General features: G+C 30.6%; 2 protein-coding genes and 1 pseudogene across 3 annotated transcripts; 1 reads left to right on the top strand and 2 right to left on the bottom strand.

Annotated features, from left to right (window-relative positions):
- Positions 1-1,147: 1,147 nt before the first annotated feature.
- Positions 1,148-10,513, bottom strand: LOC124828500 (protein mago nashi homolog pseudogene; annotated as a pseudogene). The gene is made up of 3 exons (XR_015786782.1): positions 10,309-10,513; positions 3,033-3,553; positions 1,148-1,372 (listed from the first exon to the last, which is right to left on the bottom strand). The product of XR_015786782.1 is annotated as a protein mago nashi homolog pseudogene (transcript).
- A 3,728-nt stretch (positions 10,514-14,241) lies between these two features.
- On the top strand, positions 14,242-16,197 carry LOC124828632 (CASP-like protein 1D1). Its single transcript, XM_047301990.2, has 3 exons — positions 14,242-14,809; positions 15,360-15,486; positions 15,610-16,197. Exons 1-3 carry the CDS (start codon positions 14,592-14,594, stop codon positions 15,832-15,834), a joined length of 570 nt encoding a protein of 189 aa, XP_047157946.1. The 5' UTR covers positions 14,242-14,591; the 3' UTR covers positions 15,835-16,197.
- A 323-nt stretch (positions 16,198-16,520) lies between these two features.
- On the bottom strand, positions 16,521-18,076 carry PCB2 (NAD(P)-binding Rossmann-fold superfamily protein). Its single transcript, XM_047301980.2, has one exon. It carries the CDS (start codon positions 17,949-17,951, stop codon positions 16,716-16,718), a length of 1,236 nt encoding a protein of 411 aa, XP_047157936.2. The 5' UTR covers positions 17,952-18,076; the 3' UTR covers positions 16,521-16,715.
- Between the last annotated feature and the right edge of the window lie 1,896 nt (positions 18,077-19,972).

The following is a 19,972-nucleotide window of genomic DNA, read 5'->3' as shown; positions in this document are numbered from 1 at the left end:
TTGCTTTCCCCCTTGCGATGATCATCCAATCCTTTGGATGTGAGCAGTAGGTGATGATGTACCTTTGGAGCAAGCTTTGGAAGTTGAGGAAGACCCAGCCCCTAGTGCTTAAGATTTCTACTAGCTCTTAATTTAAATAGCTCTTTATTTTGAAAGACTTCTAGCCTTCATTTTATCATTATCTGTATTTTGGAAACACTCTTTAGGTCCCATTGAATCTTTATTCAATCATGTATTTTGGAGAATTACGAACTTGTACTTAAGTTTTAAAACTTCCGAGCCAGACTTGGATAACTTTACTCCTTAATCCTATCTATTGTGTACTCTTAACTGCTTTCTATTATTATAATCGATGCATTCTACATATATACATTGCTATATATTTTGGGATGTCACATACCACATTTTCTACGTTCCATGCCCCATATTGGAGATGGACAGGAGCATTAGAAAAAATAAATAAAAATACATATTTATTAGAAATAAGACTAAGGTAACATATATATATATATATATATATATATATATATATATATTATATATATTGGTTTTAAAACTAATTTTGTGAAATTAAATTAATTCTAAAACTAAATTATAATTAGATCAAATAACAACATTTAAGAAGAAACTAAAATAAAGAATACTGGGATTTTCCACCCACACGAGAGAAATATTAATAAACTCTTGAATCAAACGAATATTCATACATGATTGATCACAAGGTGTTCAAGAATTTAACTAACTAAATTAAACACAAGAACTATGCTGCTAATTATCTATGAATTGAACCAACCATATCTCATATCACATTATAAATATAGTTAAAGTATGTTAATATGATACGAGAAGGACTTAAATAAAATTATAAATCTTAAATGAAACTTAGTCATATAAAAATTACTCATTACTTATACTAAAATGTACATAAAAAAGTATAAATATGCAGACCTATAAGGTAATTGCATTAAAACAAAGCTTGCAGGAAAATCTAAAAAAACATGACTCACAAAAGGTAAAATAAGATTGACCCTTGCATTCAATGGCCTTATTGCCGTAAACCCATTTTTAAAAAAAGAATATGATAGATAATTATTTGAATGAACTCTAAAAAATGGATTTCAGTTAAAATTGATTTGAAAATAATATATTTTAAAATCTTATTCAAATAGAATGTATAAATTTCGACCCAAAAATACAAAAATATTTTTTCCATTTCAATAAATTCTGATAAAAAAAACGCATTACTTCCAAATGTAACATTTCCAATCAACACTTTGGTACAGGGGTTACACCCTCAAATATTTCGAACACCTTATATGGGCTTGATCTTGAAGTGGAGAGAAATGAGAGAGAAGACAAAACACTTCAAATCCTGCAAACAGTAAATATAAAAAAATAAAATAAACCAAAGGCACAGGTTGACAAAAGGAAAATCTAGCATTCATGGAACTAATGAGCAGCTGCTATTATTCACCGGAGTTTCCTCCACGAAACTAAATATCACGGACTAAGAAAAATAATAACATATCATGGAGAACACGCATCACTATAAAACATTCAGAAATATAGTCCGGAAAAACCTAGAACAAAGGAATTTTCAAATATCAGCTAAATTGACTCTAGAATTATGGAATTGAAATTCTGACATTAACTACACTGGGAAATTTCAGGTCAAAGTATAGTTATTTATATAAGGTCAGTTTATTTTCAGTTTTTTTTTATTGAGTTATATACTAATAAAACTATCTTACCAATTTTCATAGACCCTCGTCATAGGCTGATATTTCTATTCGGTTTTTAAGCAGTTTTAATTTTCATTTGGGATCTTGAGCTTAATCTGATACCAATAAATGTACTTGGAAAGTATTTATGTTGTTGGGAGTCCTAATTATAACCTAAATGCCAAGAAATTCTTTCATAGACTCACTACAGAACAAATCAATGGTTGCTCATAAAACACGGGAGTAATTTGGTCTTTTATAATGATTAATCCGTGCTGGTTATGCGGTGGTTGTCTGTCTTCCAAAATGAGGTCCATGAGATGACTGTGTACCACCCAGTTTTTCCTCAAAACCAAGGTCAATATTTAATACCAAAAGAATTTTAGCATGATAACAAGACATAGTTCTTTACTTCCTTTGCAAGTTAGTGTTGACCATTTAATACTTTAAAGTACTACAAATAGCATAACCACAACACTGTTGTCTTTTGATTGAACCTAAAACCACTTTAAGTTCACAGCTGAATAGAAACGTTCTTCATTTTGACTACAATTAAACATGTAAAATTGACACAAATCAAAGTGCAAGCTATGACCCAAAACAACATTCCAGAATGATTCATGATGATAACTTTTCTCAATAAAATAACGAATAGATAAAATTTGTTACTCTAATATACTATTTTAGAATTTCAAAGGCTTTCTGGCTTAAGCAAAAACAAGTGGATCATCAAGCGTAACCTGATGCTCTGATATTTTATCATACAACTTTTAGTGGGCAGCAAGCATAGCAATAGAAGTCATAAATTTTAGTTGCTTTCACATAAAATTTCACTTCGTTTATATGTAAGTGAGAAATCAAAGAACTTAATGAGTTTGAAGCAGGGTTGCAAGATATGCACGATCTCTTTTGATATCATTGTATCCTAATGAATTGGGCATTGTACAGTACATGCTTTCATATTTTCTGTATTAAGATTGCACATATCAAATAGAGACAGTCATATTGCTTCCTTAGATTTCGTACAACAATTAGTTTTGGAAATTGAAATCCCAACAACAGTGCCTCATGCCCTAACGTGAATGTGAATGTATCTATTCAGAGAGTCTTTTCTGAAATCAAGACTTACTGCTAGCCACTAAAATGGCACAAGAGCACGCTATTAAAAAAACTTGACAGAACCTTCAAAAAAATATTTCACCTTTTGGAATAAATTATTTAGCTGGCATTTTTTTTACACATCTATAACCAAATTTCAGAAACTGAACCCAACAGCAATATAATGATATGAAAATGAGACATGCGAGTGACCTGGACAAGAAAGTAAAAGATTCGTAGGCCTTCCGGATCGGCACTTGATTGAACGTCGACGAGAGACCCAATCTTGGAAGTTGCGAAGGAAATGTGGTTGTTCCCCATGACAATCTCCAACTCCTGGCGCCCCACCCGATCGGGTTCCGGCCAGATGTTGTCGTCCTCCTTCATGATTTTGCTCTCTGCGATTATGCGGCGACACTCACGTAAAACAGCGGGAGTAAGGTACACCTCCTTGCGGATCATGATGTCGTTTTTGTAGTTGGAGTTGTTGGCGTAACGGAGCTTGCCGTCGGGTCTGAACTCGAATTCAAGAAACTCGTGGCCGAACTTACCCTTGTGCCCCACATAATATCTTAGGTAGAATTCCCCCTTCTTCCCATTTTTAAGATCACAAGCTTTCTTCTTCTTTTCTCTGCTCTGTTTTCCTTCCCTTTTCTCTTCTCTGTTCTGTTTTCCAGTAACAATTGCGAATGTGCCAAGATTTAAATTCTTTGAAAGAAAAGAAAATGTCAAGACTTTAGATAGGTTTATTTAAGAAAAATCCAACTCTCTTTTGATTATATTGAATGGAAGTAAATGCGTCATCAATTATTAAAATTTATAATTTCAAAATATTTTGTTCAAATTAAATAATTTATTAGTTGAATTAAATCATCAATTATTCTACCTAATGATATTATTCCTCTTATTCGGAAAAATTAATTTTAATTTTTTATCTTTTTTTTTCAATAGATTCGTTAGGAAGAAATTTCTTCAAATTTAATTTTAGATGATATTAACACAATTTCCAACTCAGAAATTATATAGTTTACTATAAACAAATTTGACAGAATTAAATACTTTTATTATAATAAAAATTATATTCAATATTTTGAGACGGTTAATTAAATGAAAATAGATTTATAAACCATTAACTGATGCACTATATATGTGGTAGGTAGTGTAGGTAATGAACCATGAATAGATATTTATGCAGACATCGTACTTTTACCTTATAATTTGATTATTTTCCAAAATAAAAAGAAAGAAAGGTAATTTAAAATTATTTTCTTGAAACAATTTTTTTTTTAAATATCTAAAGAGTTTTTGCATCTAGTCCATTCTTTAGCAGCCTCTCCGTATTTTCTATCCTTGACTAACTCCATACACAGAGCAGAGTGTATTTGGGCAGCCTCGGTTTATTTACAGTCTATTATTATCCATTCTGAAAATTAAAGAAAAAATATACACATGTTGAAATTTTCTGTTTTTATCTTTCAAGGAACAACTTGTCAAAACGAATTCCAATTTGAATCATTGAAGGAGATGGATTTTAGAAAGTTCCTTCTCTAAATTCATTCTTTTTTTTTTTTAACTTACGATTTTTTTCTTATTATATTAATAATAGAATATGTAAATTGAGAAAAAATTATAAGGCAGATTCCATTCAAAATATTACAAATTTTAAAGATAAAAAATTTGAATAAATAAAATTAATAATAAAAATTATAATGAAGATAAAAAAAATATGATTAATCAATAAAAAAATATTAAATATAACTTCTTTTATAAAAATAGTTTATTATGATTTTAAAAGTCTCCAAGTATCTATTTCTCAACTAAAACTCCTGAAACAAATCACATACGTTGTATTTATTTTTGTAAATAAAATTTTTAAATATATAATAATAATGGTGATGACAACTAATAATAAAAACGATATACATAAAAAACTAAAATTAATAAAAAAGAAAATTTTAAAAGAAAATTCCATCGGATGAAATCCGTTAATATATGTTTTGGAATTTGATAGCGATTAAATTTTCTTAAAACTTTTGTTTTTTATTTAAAATTTAAATTATTTTTTAATTTAATTTAAAATTCTTATATTATTTAATATATTTTCATATTTTAATAATTGTTAAAATATAATTATTATTTTAATAATTATATTAAAAAATAAAATAAAAATAATTCGAATAAAAGTAATAGAGTCTGAAACTATGGATCTCTCCTTCTCTTTCTAAAATTTAATACAAAATACATGATAAATAAAACAACCTTAAACACAGTATAATCATAATAATTCTAGACACTATATAATGATGTAAATATTTTAACACTTTTTCTATATTTTTATAATATTAACACAATTTCCAACTTACCAATTATATGTATATTTTATTATAAACAAATTTGACAAAATTAAATACTTTTATTATAATAACAATTATATTAATATTATAATAAAAATTGTTCGCTTACTTCAACTATGTGTTGAACATGGTTCTACTCTCTTACCATGCCAAAATTAGTGGTAGTAATTCCGTAATATTTTAATGAAATAAAACTATACTTCAATTTGTTATTTTCATTTAAAAATAAATTTTAATAGATTAAAATAGAGTAGTATGAAAACACGAAAAAGTTAATACGTTGAAAACAAATTTTAACAAATTAAACAATAAATTCACTGACGATAAATTCACTAAGCAATAAATTCACGAAACGATAAATTCACCCAATGGTAAATTCACCAAACGATAAATTTATCAAACAATAAATCACCAAACGATAAATTCACCTAACCATAAATTCACCAAACGATAAATTCACCAAACGATAAATTCACCAAATGATAAATTCACTAAGCGATAAATTCACTAAGCGATAAACTGACTAAACGATAAATTCACTAAGCAATAAATTCACCAAGCAATAAATTCACTAAATGATAAATTCAAGAAACAATATATTCTCCAAACGATAAATTTTAAATTCACCTCACGATAATTCACACGACGATAACTTCACGAGACAATAAATTGAACAAACAATAAATTCACCGGACAATAGATTGACCAAACGATAAATTGATCAAACAATAAATTGACCAAAGGATAAAATCACCAAACGATATATTCAATAAACGATATATTCACTAAACAACAAATTATCGAAAAGATATATTCACGAAACGATAAATTCACTAAACGATAAATTCACTAATAGATAAATTCACTAAAGGATAAATTTACTAAACGATAAATTCACTAAAAGATAAATTCACTAACTAAGCGATATATTCACTAAACGATAAACTCACTAAAGAATAAATTCACTAAACGATAAATTCACTAGACGATAAATTCATGAAACGATATATTCATGAAACGATATATTCACGAAACGATAAATTCACTTAACAATAAATTCACCAAACGATAAATTCATTAAACGATAAATTCACTAAAAGATAAATTCACTAAACGATAAAATCACTAAGCGATAAATTCACTAAGCGATATATTCACTAAACGATAAATTCACTAAAGAATAAATTCACTAAACGATAAAATCACTAAGCGATAAATTCACTAAGCGATATATTCACTAAATGATAAATTCACTAAAGAATAAATTCGCTAAACGATAAATTCACTAGACGATAAATTCACGAAATGATATATTCACGAAACGATAAATTCACTAAGCGATAAATTCGCTAAAAATTAAATTCACTAAACGATAAATTCACTAAACGATAAATTCATTAGACGATAAATTCAACAAACGATAAATCACCACACGATAAATTCACCAAACGAACCAAACTATAATTCACCAAACGATAAATTCACCAAACGATAAATTCACCAAACGATAAATTCACCAAATGGTTAATTCACCATACGATAATTCACCAAACGATAAATTCACCAAATGGTAATTCACCAAACGATAAGTTCATCAAACGATAAATTCACCAAACGATAATTCACGACACGATAAATTTATCAAACGATAAATTCACCAGACGATGATTCACTCATCGATAAATTCACCAAACGATAATTCACCAAACGATAAGTTCACCAAACGATAAATTCACCAGACGATAATTCACTAGACGATAAATTCACCACACGATAAACTTACTTAATGATAAATTCACCAAACGATAAATTGATCAAATCATAAATTTGAACGATAAACTCATAAAATAATAAATTCACCAAACGATAAATTCACTAAGCAATAAATTCACTAAGCGATAAATTCAGTAAGGGATAATTTCACCAAGGGATAAATTCACTAAGAGAAAAATTCACTAAGCGAAAAATTCACTAAGCGATATTAATTCACTAAACAATAAATTCACTAAACTATAAATTCACTAAACAATAAATTCATTAAACGATAAATTCACTAAATGATAGATTCACAAAACGATAGATTCACTAAACGATAAATTCACTAAACGATAAATTCATTAAACGATATATTAACTAAATGATAAATTCAAGTAACAATAAATTCAGTAAACGATAAATTCACTAAACAATAAATTCGATAAATGATAAATTCACGAAACTATAAATTCACCTAGCGGTCAAATTCACCAAACAATAAATTCATCAAACGATAAATTCACCAAACGATAAATTCACCATAGGATAAATTCACCAAAGGATAAATTCACCAAACGATAAATTCACCAAGCGATAATTCACGACACGATAAATTCACCAAACGATAAATTCATCAGACGATAATTCGCCAAATGATAAATTCACCAGACGATAATTCACCAGACGATAAGTTCACCACACGATAAACTTACTTGATGATAAATTCACCAAACGATAAATTGATCAAATGATAAATTCAAACGATAAACTCATAAAACGATAAATTCACCAAACGGTAAATTCACTAAGCAATAAATACACTAAGCGATAAATTCAGTAAGGGATAATTTCACTCAGGGATAAATTCACTAAGCGATAAATTCACTAAGCGATAAATTCAGTAAGCGTTAAATTCACTAAGCGATATTAATTCACTAAACGATAAATTCACTAAACTATAAATTCACTAAACAATAATTCATTAAATGTTAAATTCACTAAACGATAGATTCACAAAACGAAGATTCACTAAATGATAAATTCACTAAACGATAAATTCACTAAACGATAAATTCATTAAACGATAAATTCATTAAACTATATATTCACTAAATGATAAATTCACGTAACGATAAATTCACTAAACGATAAATTCACTAAACAATGAGTTCGATAAATGATAAATTCACGAAATGATAAATTCACCCAACGGTAAATTCACCAAACGATAAATTCACCAAACGATAAATTCACCAAACGATAAATTCGCCAAGCCACAAATTCACCAAGCGATAAATTCACCAAGCTATAAATTCACTAAGCGAGAAATTCACTAAGCGATAAATTGACTAAACGATAAATTAACTAAGCGATAAATTGACTAAGCAATAAATTTACTAGGCGATAAGTTCAGTAAGCGATAAAGGCGCTGAGCGATCAATTCACGTAATGATAAATTCACTAAACTATAAATTCACCATACGATAAATTCACAAAACGATAAATTCACTAAACGATAGATTCACTAAAGGCTTAAATGTTTACTTCGTCCTCATGTTAAGAGGTGAATTTCTGTTTAGTACCCGGTTTTAAAAATGAAGACATTGGGTCCCTATGTTATGAAAAATGTATGAATAAGGTCATGTCCGTTAAGTTGACAACAACGACGTTAAGTCCATGCTGATGTGGCCGCACTTTTTCTTTTCTCTCTTCTGCTGTCCAGCTTTTTCTATCTCTTGTTCAACTTTTTCTTTGATGATTTGTTGAACTTGTTCTTTCTTTATGGACCTTATTCATATATTTTTCTTAACATAGGGACCCAATGTCTTTATTTTTAAAACCGGGTACTAAACAAAAATTTACCTCTTAACATGGGGACGAAGTAAGCATTTAAGCATTCACTAAACGATAGATTCAATGAACGATAAATTCACGAAACGATAAATTGCCCAAATGATAAATTCACCAAACGATAAATTTATCAAACGATAAATTCACCAAACGATAAATCATCAAATGATAAATTCATCAAACGATAAATTCGCCAAATGATAAATTCACCGAAGAAAAGAAAAGAAAGATAAAAATGAACTTTATGTTTGACATAATATTTAAATATTTGTTTAAGTGAGGTTGGAATTAAGTTTGGTTTGGTTGGATTGGGTTGAGTTGAGTTGTGTTCGGTTTGGGGTTCTATCAGTAGCAGCTAGCACCATTTCCTTGTGTTTCTTGGGGAAGGTGAAGTGGAAGAACTGGTTTTGGGATCTTAATGAGATGTGGTTGTTGGTGTGGTGGTTGGGATTGTTGCTCTGGGACTCCGCACAGATGAATCTCCACTTGAAGCAGTCCACCACCTTCTCTAAGCGAATGGTTAGTTTCTTCTCCTTGGGCCGCTTCAGAGCACCATAAGCTCAACAGTGCCACCACATAACGCAGTCAAGGGAAACTTTCACTGCATTTTGTTTTTCTAAATTTAGCATTGACATTGATTATGGTACACTAAAACTTATTGAAAGGAAATTGTAAGAAATGAATCCCTTATTAGATGGTTGTTTGTTACACTCTGTTCATATACTAACAAGACCATGAAGGAGATGATGAAGTTCCCTGAACATCAAAAAGTTAAATTCTTGGATTTTGGAAAAAGAATGAGGTTGGTCAAAATTTAGAGGGATTCTCCCTGCACCTCACTTCCTTCCTCCTGCACCCCCAATTTTACCTTTTTACCCTTCATTTAATAAAAAGTCAAACTTAATTAAAGAATTAATGTCTAATCTCCTAACCGCACTTCGAAGTGCGGAAACTAGTGGCCGCACTTCGAAGTGCGTTTTCTCTGTAGCCGCACTTTGAAGTGCATTGTTTATATGGTTTTTATGTTAACCGCACTTCGAAGTGCGGAAATGCGGTTTTTATTTTTTGATTTTATTTTTGAACCGCATTTTTTTAACCGCATTTTAACTACATATATAATAATTAAATTATTATAAATAAATCCAAAATAATATTTAACTCACAGATAATAATTATTATTTAATTCAATAAACAATTTAATAATTATTTCAATTTCATAAAAAATTAAAATACTTAAATAAAATTAAATACATAATAAATAATATATTATGAAAATTAAATTTATTGAAAAATAACAAATTCAACAAAATTTAACAAAAGAAAAAAAATAATTCAAAAAAATAATTGGATTCTCCGTGCCGCATTTCGAACTGCGGTGAGTGGGTTTGTGAATCTGCGGTTTGTCTTTGCCGCAGTTCGAAATGCGGTTTCCCTGACCGCACTTCCAACTACGGTTTCCCTGACCGCACTTCCAACTGCGGTTTCCTTGTGCAACTCCAACAAACGCTCTCCGACGAACACGAACTAACCTTCGGCGCACGAACACCCAACCAAGCACATGCATAGAACAGCAAAGAAAGCAGATAAGGAAGGTACTAACCTGGACGCCAGAAAAATGGAAGGTACTGGTACATGGCAGAGAGAAGAATAGCAGAATGAGGGAGAGAAAAAGAATGAGAACTGATTTGGAAGGGAGGTGTAGGGTTTGAGTTTGAGATGTTTGAGATACGGCATATTGTCTTTGTGTGAAAGGACGAAGGGTATCCTCGGAATTAAAATATGTTTTGGAGGTGCAGGACGAAGCCGGTGAGGTGCAGGGAGAATCGCTCCAAAATTTATTATAGTAAATTAAGCGACAGTTAAAACACAGTGCATTAAAGAAAAGGCTACATATAATTAAAATTACTAGAGAAGGGTTATTGTTCATTATGAAAATGATACACAAAGATACTGAAAAGCGACGTGATGAAAACAATGATAAAGAAGTGAAATTTTATTTTTTATCCGATTAAGTGGATTTTTTTTTTCGAATTATGTATGAATTTTTTGTTTTATGGGATTTCAAAATTAATTTAAGTGTTAATTTTTTTTCATCAAATTTTAAAATTCGTTGACAATTTTTTTATCAAATTATGTATATAATTTTTTTGATTATCAAAATTTGAAATTCAATTAAATGTAAAAAAATTTAGTTTCATAATCTTCTTTTAATATTTATCGAATTTAAAAATCTTTTGCGCTTTTAGGGTTTAGATTTTGAAATTCATCAACTATACCTCTCAAAAAGATTTACTGGATTTTCGATTCTCATCACATCTCCCATCTTTCATATTATTATGTTATCTGGTTTGTTGTTATGAAGGTAAAATGGGAAAAAGAAAAAAAATGGAGGTAAAAGAAAAACGAGGGGTGCAAGAAGAAGTAGCCATGAAACTTTTGTGTGTGTTTGAAGTGAGCATGATTAAGCACTTGAATTTAGCCGACAAAAATCCACAATTAAATTAATTACTGTTTTGACTAAGAGCATCTACATACTAGAATTCCCTTAATAGCTAGGCTTCCAAATCTAATAAGCTAAATATAAAATTCTATGCACTTATTTTCACACTTTTAATTTATTTGCGCACTATTATTGCTTGCATTTGCATAATTAGCAGATGAGGTTTCTTAATTTGGCTTTGAAAGTATATAATAAAAGTAGGAATGGTATAAGATCGTTCCAGAACAATAATTTAAAATTGTTATGACTTTAACAAAATGTCTTATATGAATTGGTTGTGAGTAGTTAATATTTAATTTTGTATTTTTTAAATTAAATATTTTGATTGGAGAATTTTGAAGTGAATTTTAGTATTTTTGTTTTTATTTTAAATTATCAAAACAAAATTGATGTATTAAATAATTTAAAATAATTATTCTTATTATTTTGTTTTTTTTTCTTTGTTTATGTTTGATCTGAAGAGTCCATTTTCTTTTTGTTATTTATTTTTCTATTTCTTCTCAATTATTTTATTCATTTCACTCAAACTTTAAATATTTTTTAATCACAGTCTCAATTATAATTTATTTTGTTGAGATGATACATTACATTTAAAAAACAAAAATTACAATTTTATTGAATTAAATTATGTATGGACAATTATCATGTCATTTTGCTCTCTTATTATTTTTATTTATTATTTATATTTTATTACGTGAAAATAGTTTATTATGTGCAAAATCTTAATTTATTTTATAACTTAAGATTTTTATCTTATTTATTTATTTTTTATTTAGTTTAACTTAAATAAGTCTTCTATGCTACATAATTATTATCTTTCTCAATAATTTAATTTGTTCGGTATTCATCAATTTGTAATTATCGTAAATTTTTTATTATGCATATGCATGTTTATTTTTTTTACAATTATTTATTTTTCTATAATTATTTTATACTTATACAATTGTTACTTAATATTCTATTCCAATATTTATGTAATTATATAACTTTATAATTTTTTTTTTGAGATTTGATAAGAAAAAAAAGATATATATCTTCTGATATTTGATGATATAATTTTTCTTTAGTGTGATATATTTCTTTATCATTTTAAAATCCCATACGTAACAAAGTTAAATATATTCACTACCTTATCATCCCTACATAAACTTAATAGAAAAATGGTCAACATTAGCAAGGTGTTACATTTCCTGTTCAATCGATTTATAAAGAGAAACGAAATTTGAGATTCTTGGATTCTTGTTCAGTTGAACAGACCAAAAGGATATATCTTTAAGTTTATCGGCATAGGTTGAACTAAACATACAAGAGTTTTAAGGTTTGATTAAATTATTTTAACATACATAAAGGGGTTAGATGAAAGGACAAAACAAAGTTTTTTTTTTCTTAAAAACCTACCCTTCTTCTAAGTCTAAAACCTACTTAAAATGGGAGAAAACCATAAAACCTACTAGAATCAATAGAACGTGGACTATCCACACTCAATACATAAAAAAAAGTTTTTAATGTCTTTTTCAAATTAATTATTATAAAAAATAATAAACTTATTGAACATTATGATTCCACTATTTTAAAAAGATATATTAAAACATATTTTTACCATTTTCAAGCAGAAGTGGAATGTGAGAGAAGACCACACAATGACAGTCAAAATAATGTTCATTTTAGTGTTGAATATTTTATAAGCAAAACACTAAAGTTTGATTAAGCATTTGAAAGGAATGTTGGAAGTCTCACATCAACTAGATATAAGATTAAATTATAATATATAAGTAAGGTGCAAACTTCATCTTACAAACTAGTTTATGAGATTGAGTTAGGCTTGAAACTCACTTCTTAACATGGTATCAGAGTTAGGTTAGAGCCTATCCTATTGATATTTCTTGTTTATTGGGCATTTCTATTCCAACCGTTGTCGAACCACTATCGGACCACCCATAGTGGGCATTTTGTTCTCACCCGTTATCGGACCGCTATCTGATCACTCCATGTTTATACATCGGCGTGAAGGGGACTTTCTAATAAGGAAGTTAAAACTAACATTTAACTTTCCATCAAACATGTTAAGAGATATGTCAACAACTCATCCTAGTAATTTTCTGGTTAATTATGTTGTTTGGTAAATGTAAGCCAACATTTCTTTGTACCTCAAATTGTGTAATCTTAACAAGGTTCAGTTCCTAACATTTTACGTATAAATTTAAAATCAACTTAACACTATTTTTTACTTCAAAATTCATTCGTTTACATTCCACTCCATTTTCTTACCTTCGTATATTTCTTTACTTTTCTTCAACTTTGAGTCTAATTTATACGAGTTTGTTAATGAGTCAGATTTACAATCTTGTTTTATACTTTATTTTGCTTATAATGGTAACACTGGTTTAAGAAAATAAGTAAAAGAAATAATCAACAATCATTCCGAAAATTCAATAGTTTTATATTATTCAATATTTGAATTCAATAATAATTTAAATATATATTAATTTTCTAAGTGTAATAATAGTTTCATATGACTCAATTGAATATTTACTTTGTAAAAAAATTTAATATAACTTTTTCCATTGAATTAACTATAGTTGATTAACGTAATATCGTTTAAAAATGACATGTTAAAATTTAGGTATACCACATTTTAAAATCTGGATTATCCTCTATCTTAAAATTTCTCTTATTTTAATACGTAATACTTTCAAAATAAAAGATGATTAAACAATTTTGACACGTAACATATTTAGATCTTGACACATGAAATTTTTAAATGTGTTAATATTCCATATTGAGTTTTTTTTTTTTACATAAATAGGAATTTAATGGAATCTATTTTTATTAAAATAAGAATTGAGTACAAAAATAAATATATTGACCAAAACAAATCAAAGACCAAAATATAAAAGTTAAATTATTAATTAAGTCTTCTATTTAAAAGGTGAGACATTCAGCTTATAATTAAATTTCTTTTAACAGATGGAATTTTAAAATACAGTTACATCATGACATGTGAATAATATCATGACATGTTAATGCTATTAGGAGTAAGACTCAATGACACATGCACAACTAATAAGCAACTGGTGAAACCATATCACTTAGCCTGCAGGGAACTCCAACTCATTTGCTTTTATATCTTTTAGATTCAATTGGCTTCCCACAAAGGCCAATTCTGTATATAAGGAAATAGATAACTTCATTGCTCAACTATCTCCACCCTGCATCTTTCAAAGTTGCAATTTGCAAGTCCCACTAAGTCTACTACTAGTACCTACCACTCAAATCAACTTCATTACTCACCTTGCTCATAAGCACCACTTCATGGCTTCTACAGATATTGAGTACAAATCATCTTCAACACCACCTCCTCCGGCTGGAGTGGATTATTTCAAAGTTCATGTGATCCTCAGATTCCTGTTGTTGGCGGCATCAGTGGTGGCACTTGGAGTGATTGTCTCCAGTGATCAAACAGAGCTAGTCCTCTTCCAAGGTACGCTTGTACCTCAGCCAGCCAAGTTCCAGCACTCACCAGCTTTTGTGTAAGTTGAGAATCATTCAAAATCTTTGCAGATTTACTATTTGTGATACAGGATCAAGTATCTTGATACAAAAGAAGAATCAGTGGCAAAAAGCATACCGACCTTGAGATAAAAGTTACCCTTCACTGCTTTAAGTTGTTTTTGTTAAATTATCGAGTTCTGTGAGACAATTTTAGAGGTTTAGGAGTACCAAACTTTAAAATAAGAATGGAATATAATGGTCTTGTAGGAATTTTATTGCAAAAGTAAATGATTGATCAGATGGCTTTATTACTTGCTTTGCAAACACAAGGTAAAGTTTTCTTTTTTCCTTCCTTCATTGTGAGTATATGTTTTGTTTTTTGTTTATGTTGTATATTCCCAAGGTCATGCTCGTTTCAAGATTTTTGTTTCTGTATTTTTAATTTAAAGATCCTAAGTCACCATTCACATAAATTTATTATGAAGACTAATTCTATTTGCTTCTTTTTCTTCTCTCTTTCTTTGTCAAATACATCTTCTAAAGATCATTCAATGACAATTTTACCTCGACAAATTGATATGCATGTAGATATTTTGTGGCTGCATTCAGTGTCTCTGGCCTTTATGCCCTCGTTTCTGCTCTAGCCTCTATCGCTGTAATCCAGAAGCCAGAATTCAAACTGAAGTTCCTCCTCAACTTTATCTTCTGGGATACAGTAATTGATCTATTAACTTTTCTTTCCACATTGCTATTCATCTTGTTTTCTTAACTTTCTTGCTTTACATACAAAACCAAAATAAAGAGATTATGATAAGTCGTTCACCATGACTTGGTACAGCTAATACTGGGGATAATAGCCTCAGCAACAGGAGCAGCAGGAACTGTGGCATATATTGGTTTAAAGGGAAACAGTCATGTGGGTTGGATAAAAGTTTGCAATGTCTACGACAAGTTCTGTAGGCATCTTGCTGGATCCATAGCTGTGGCTTTGTTTGGCAGCATTATCACTGTTCTGCTCATCTGGCTTTCAGCTTTCACCATTTACAGCCGAGTCCCCAAGTAGAAGGAAGGAATACGAGCCATTCAGCATATACATATTCACTAAATCAGTGTGTCGAGTTAATATTCATAGTTTGGTGTGAATACCCTTTTGGTCTTTGTGAGTGTTTCTTCTAAGGTGGTGACCATATGTGAAAATGAATGATAGTAACACATTCTTTTCACATATTCTTTGTCATTGAATGAAATTCATGTGAGTCTTGCTATATGATGCAGGTAGACTCCATATTCACCAAGTTTCATATGAATTACATCTAGGAATAATGTACATATTGAAAAGTTGTGTCAAGTAATGCCCATCTAGCATTTCTCACGTTTGTGAAGTGTAAACGATGTCTCCATGGATCCAGTTGTATTTCCCATTCTATTTGTGCTGAAAAGAATTATCCGATTATCTTTCTCCCTCAAAAGCAAAATATGTTTATCACTAATCAATCAAGCACAAGTAATATGGTTAATGCTTTTATATTTAATTGTGCAAATCCTACTCCCCTAGCTTGCTTTAAAATAGGGTTTAGTCCATCCATTCTAAATTGGTTCACATATTGAAGACAATAACAATTAGTCATGGCAATGGCAAACTTATGTAGTAGTATATTTAAGAAAATATAACACTATATTCATATGCAAAACTAAAACGAACTTGGTTTAGTACATCAAACTCAGCTGCCAAAAGCAATAAACGATGTATAAACAGGGGAATGATAGTGCAATTCAATTTAAGAATGAATCTTCAACAATTCATTTTCAGGGACTTGAATTTCTTTCAGCAATGTCTAAGCTTGTAATATTACAATGACTCTAGCTTAATACATGCATTTACAGAAACAAAACTGGTTTCTTTAATTGCCTTATTGTGTTCATACATATCTAACCACAACCGTCTTAAAATATTGTTTGCTCACCTAGCTCTTGACCAGCCATGCCCTCCCTGAGAACCCTAGCAAAAAACTCTTCCAATGTATCATTTCCATAGCTAGGTGTCTTCTCAGCACTATACTCTCCAGTCTCAGGATCCAAAAGCAACATACTTTCTGCCGCATAGTACCTTCCAATTTTCCCAAACTCAGCAGCATCTTCCAGTGAAGGAAAGACTTTGACCAGAAAATCAAGAACCCCAATGGCAAAATCCATTATTCCTATTGGAACTTTCAAGAATTTTGGCTCCTTCCCCAAAAGCCTAAACAGCATCTCTCCTTGTTCCAGTGGTGTCAACGCCTTTCCAGGCCCTCCAATTGGCAACACCTTGTTAACTTTATCCTCACTAAGCACACAATCCACAATAAAAGAAGCCAAATCTGACTCACTCATAGGCTTACAAGCACACAGTTTCCCATCTCCAAACATGACATATGGCTTCCCATCCTTCACCAACTCAACCTGACCTCCCAAACTCTTGAAAAATGCGGTTGGCCTCACTATACTATAACTGAATCCACCATCCTCGTCAGCTAACTTCATCAACTCATCCTCAAACTTCAACTTGGCACGCTGAAACTCAAGGAGGGGCTTCTGCACACATATTGCTGAAAGCAACACAAAATGTGAAGCCCCTCGTTTTCTTCCAGCAACAAGGCTATTCCTTGTTGCCTCATAATCAATCTTCCAAGAGTCCTTCACCCCTCCATTTCTACTTGCAAGGCAAGACACCACAACATCAAAAGAATTCCCCAAGCTATTCAAAGACCCTTCAAAAGCATCCAGATTGGTCACATCCGAGAAACACACATTGGCCCCTCTTAACTGATTCAACGTCTGATCCTTGTCAACACTACCCCTAATTCCGCTCCTCTCTCTAGCAATGGCTGTGACGTTGAACCCTCTCTTCACCAACTCTCTCACCACATACTTTCCAATGTACCCAGTTGAACCCACCACCAAGACGTTAACATCTTTAGGACTCTTGCTCCTGTAACTTGATGGGGCAGTCTCAGTGGGCGGAGATGGCGTCAGAGAGGCAAAAGGTTTGAATCTTTCAGCGGTGAACTTAATGGGGTGGTGTGGTTTCCGATGCTTAACTGAAAATAGGTTGATGAAGCGAGGAGAGTCCGACGAGAAGGTTAAGGAAAGGCTTTTTTGATGGTTCAATGATATGAAATTGGAAGTGTAGCAGAGGGACATTTTGGAAGTTAAGGAGTTTACAGAGAGATTAAGGAGCAGAAAAAGAGTGCAAAATCGACCTAAGAGAATTGTGAGGTGGAAAATGAAGGAGAGAAGAAAAAGAATGATGATGGTCGTTAACTTTGATAATGAAGTGGAAAACTGGAAATGGTGAGAGAGGAAGGAGAATCCAAATGGATGGTGCCGATGAGATGACGTGGCTTTTCCAGTTGCATCCACTATCCAATAGGATACACTCTTACCATGGCAACAGAACACAAATGGTTTGATTTGACTTTAGGATAAAGATTTAACAAAAAAAATTAAAATAGAGCGGAATAAAACTATAATTTTTAAGTTTTTTTTATTATTTTGTACAATTTTTTAGAAAAATATAGGTAATTTTTTTACGTTGTTTAATTCTAATTATTATTTTGTAGTGGAGTTTCCATGTTTAATTTTTGTTATGATAATAAAAAATAAGGCCTAAATAATAATTCAGTTAATTTTTTTCAAATTCACTTTTTATTTTTTTGTTTGATTAGGTTTCATTATTTTTTTTATTTTGTTCAATTTTTTTTCGTAACGTTAAATGTATGAAAAATAATCATTTCGTCTTACATAACTTGTTTTATCTATGTGATCTTGTTTTAATTATTTATTTATTTCGTTTATTATTTTAAAATGAAGAATTGCGAAATAGATTTTGGGATTCAAAATTGGTTTTTTGATTTGGGGTTTCTTCATTTTTCAAAGGAAAATGATATTTCAACAACATGTTTTTGACAACATTTAGATATTGGACATGTGTCTAAATTTTATTGGTGCACGTGAAAAATGATTTTATAATAATAGAATAACGTGACAATAAGAGAATTGGGGCAAATTTAGAATTGAGGTTCATTTCGAAAATTTCATATTTGCAACATTTGAGAGAGAGAAGGTCGATAACATTTCAGAGAAATTCGACCTCCTTCCAACCAGCCACAACACTCCCGGAGTGCCGCCGTCCCTAGACGGTGTTGTCTTCCCTCCACCCAGTGTCGCTGCAGTGCCGCCTTAGTGTCGGTGTTCGAAGGCAAAACCTAGATGTCGTCCCAGCCAGTGTGTCGCCGCAGTGCCAGCGTTCGAAGGCAAAACGTAGACGGTGTCGTCTTCCCTCCTCCCAATCACCCAGTGCCGCCGGAGTGTCGTCGGAGTACCTTTATAAAACGTCTTTTCTTCCTTTTATTATTAGTAAGACTCATGTTGCAGGAACATAACTGGTACCATAGGTAAAATAAGTGGGTACTTGTGTTGAACTTTTTGCATAGGAAGGTCAACTATGTACACCAAACTCATTTTGGAGTGCCTGATTTTTTGTTTCATCATTTTGTCCACTTATAAGTAATTTGAGAACAATTATTAAACAATTTATTAACAAATTTGTGCCAAAAAAATCATAATTATTAAGACTCATGGTGCAGGAACAGAACTAGTGTCATAGGCAAAATAAGTGGGTACTTCATTTCAACTTTTTGCACACGAGGTCACCTACGTACACCAAACTCGTTTTGGAGTACATGATTTTTTTTTTCATCATTTTCTCCACTTATAAGTAATTTGAGAACAATTATTAAACATTTTATTAACAAATTCGTGCCAAAAAAACCATAATTAGTAAGACTCCTGGAGCAGGAACATAACTAGTATCATAGGCAAAATAAACTTCATTTGAACTTTTTACGTACACCAAACTCATTTTGGAGTGCCTGATTTTTTTTTCACCATTTTCTTCATTTATAAGAAATTTGAGAACAATTATTAAACAAATTATTAACAAAGTGGTGCCAAAAAAACATAATTAGTTAGACTCATGGTGCAGGAACAGAACTGGTACCATAGGCAAAATAAGTGGGTATTTCTGTTCAACTTTTTGCACAGGAAGGTCAACTACATACACCAAACTCTTTTTGGAGTGCCTGATTTTTTGTTTCATCATTTTGTCCACTTATAAGTTATTTGAGAACAATTATTAAACAATTTATTAACAAATTCATGCC

The sequence above is a fragment of the Vigna umbellata genome, chromosome 5 (genome assembly GCF_029865625.1).
Source record: "Vigna umbellata cultivar VRB3 chromosome 5, Vumbellata_1.0, whole genome shotgun sequence".
Lineage (NCBI taxonomy): Eukaryota > Viridiplantae > Streptophyta > Magnoliopsida > Fabales > Fabaceae > Vigna > Vigna umbellata.
The sequence above is the reverse complement of the archived record's forward strand: the minus strand, read 5'-3'. Positions and strand labels throughout refer to the sequence as shown.

Excerpts from the sequence above, each read along its gene's own strand:
- LOC124828632 (XM_047301990.2), top strand. The coding sequence starts at position 14,592 with ATGGCTTCTACAGATATTGAGTACAAATCATCTTCAACACCACCTCCT. Across the intron at positions 14,810-15,359 it reads CAGCACTCACCAGCTTTTGT|ATATTTTGTGGCTGCATTCA; the intron begins GTAAGTTGAGAA and ends ATATGCATGTAG. Across the intron at positions 15,487-15,609 it reads ACTTTATCTTCTGGGATACA|CTAATACTGGGGATAATAGC; the intron begins GTAATTGATCTA and ends GACTTGGTACAG.
- PCB2 (XM_047301980.2), bottom strand. The coding sequence starts at position 17,951 with ATGTCCCTCTGCTACACTTCCAATTTCATATCATTGAACCATCAAAAA.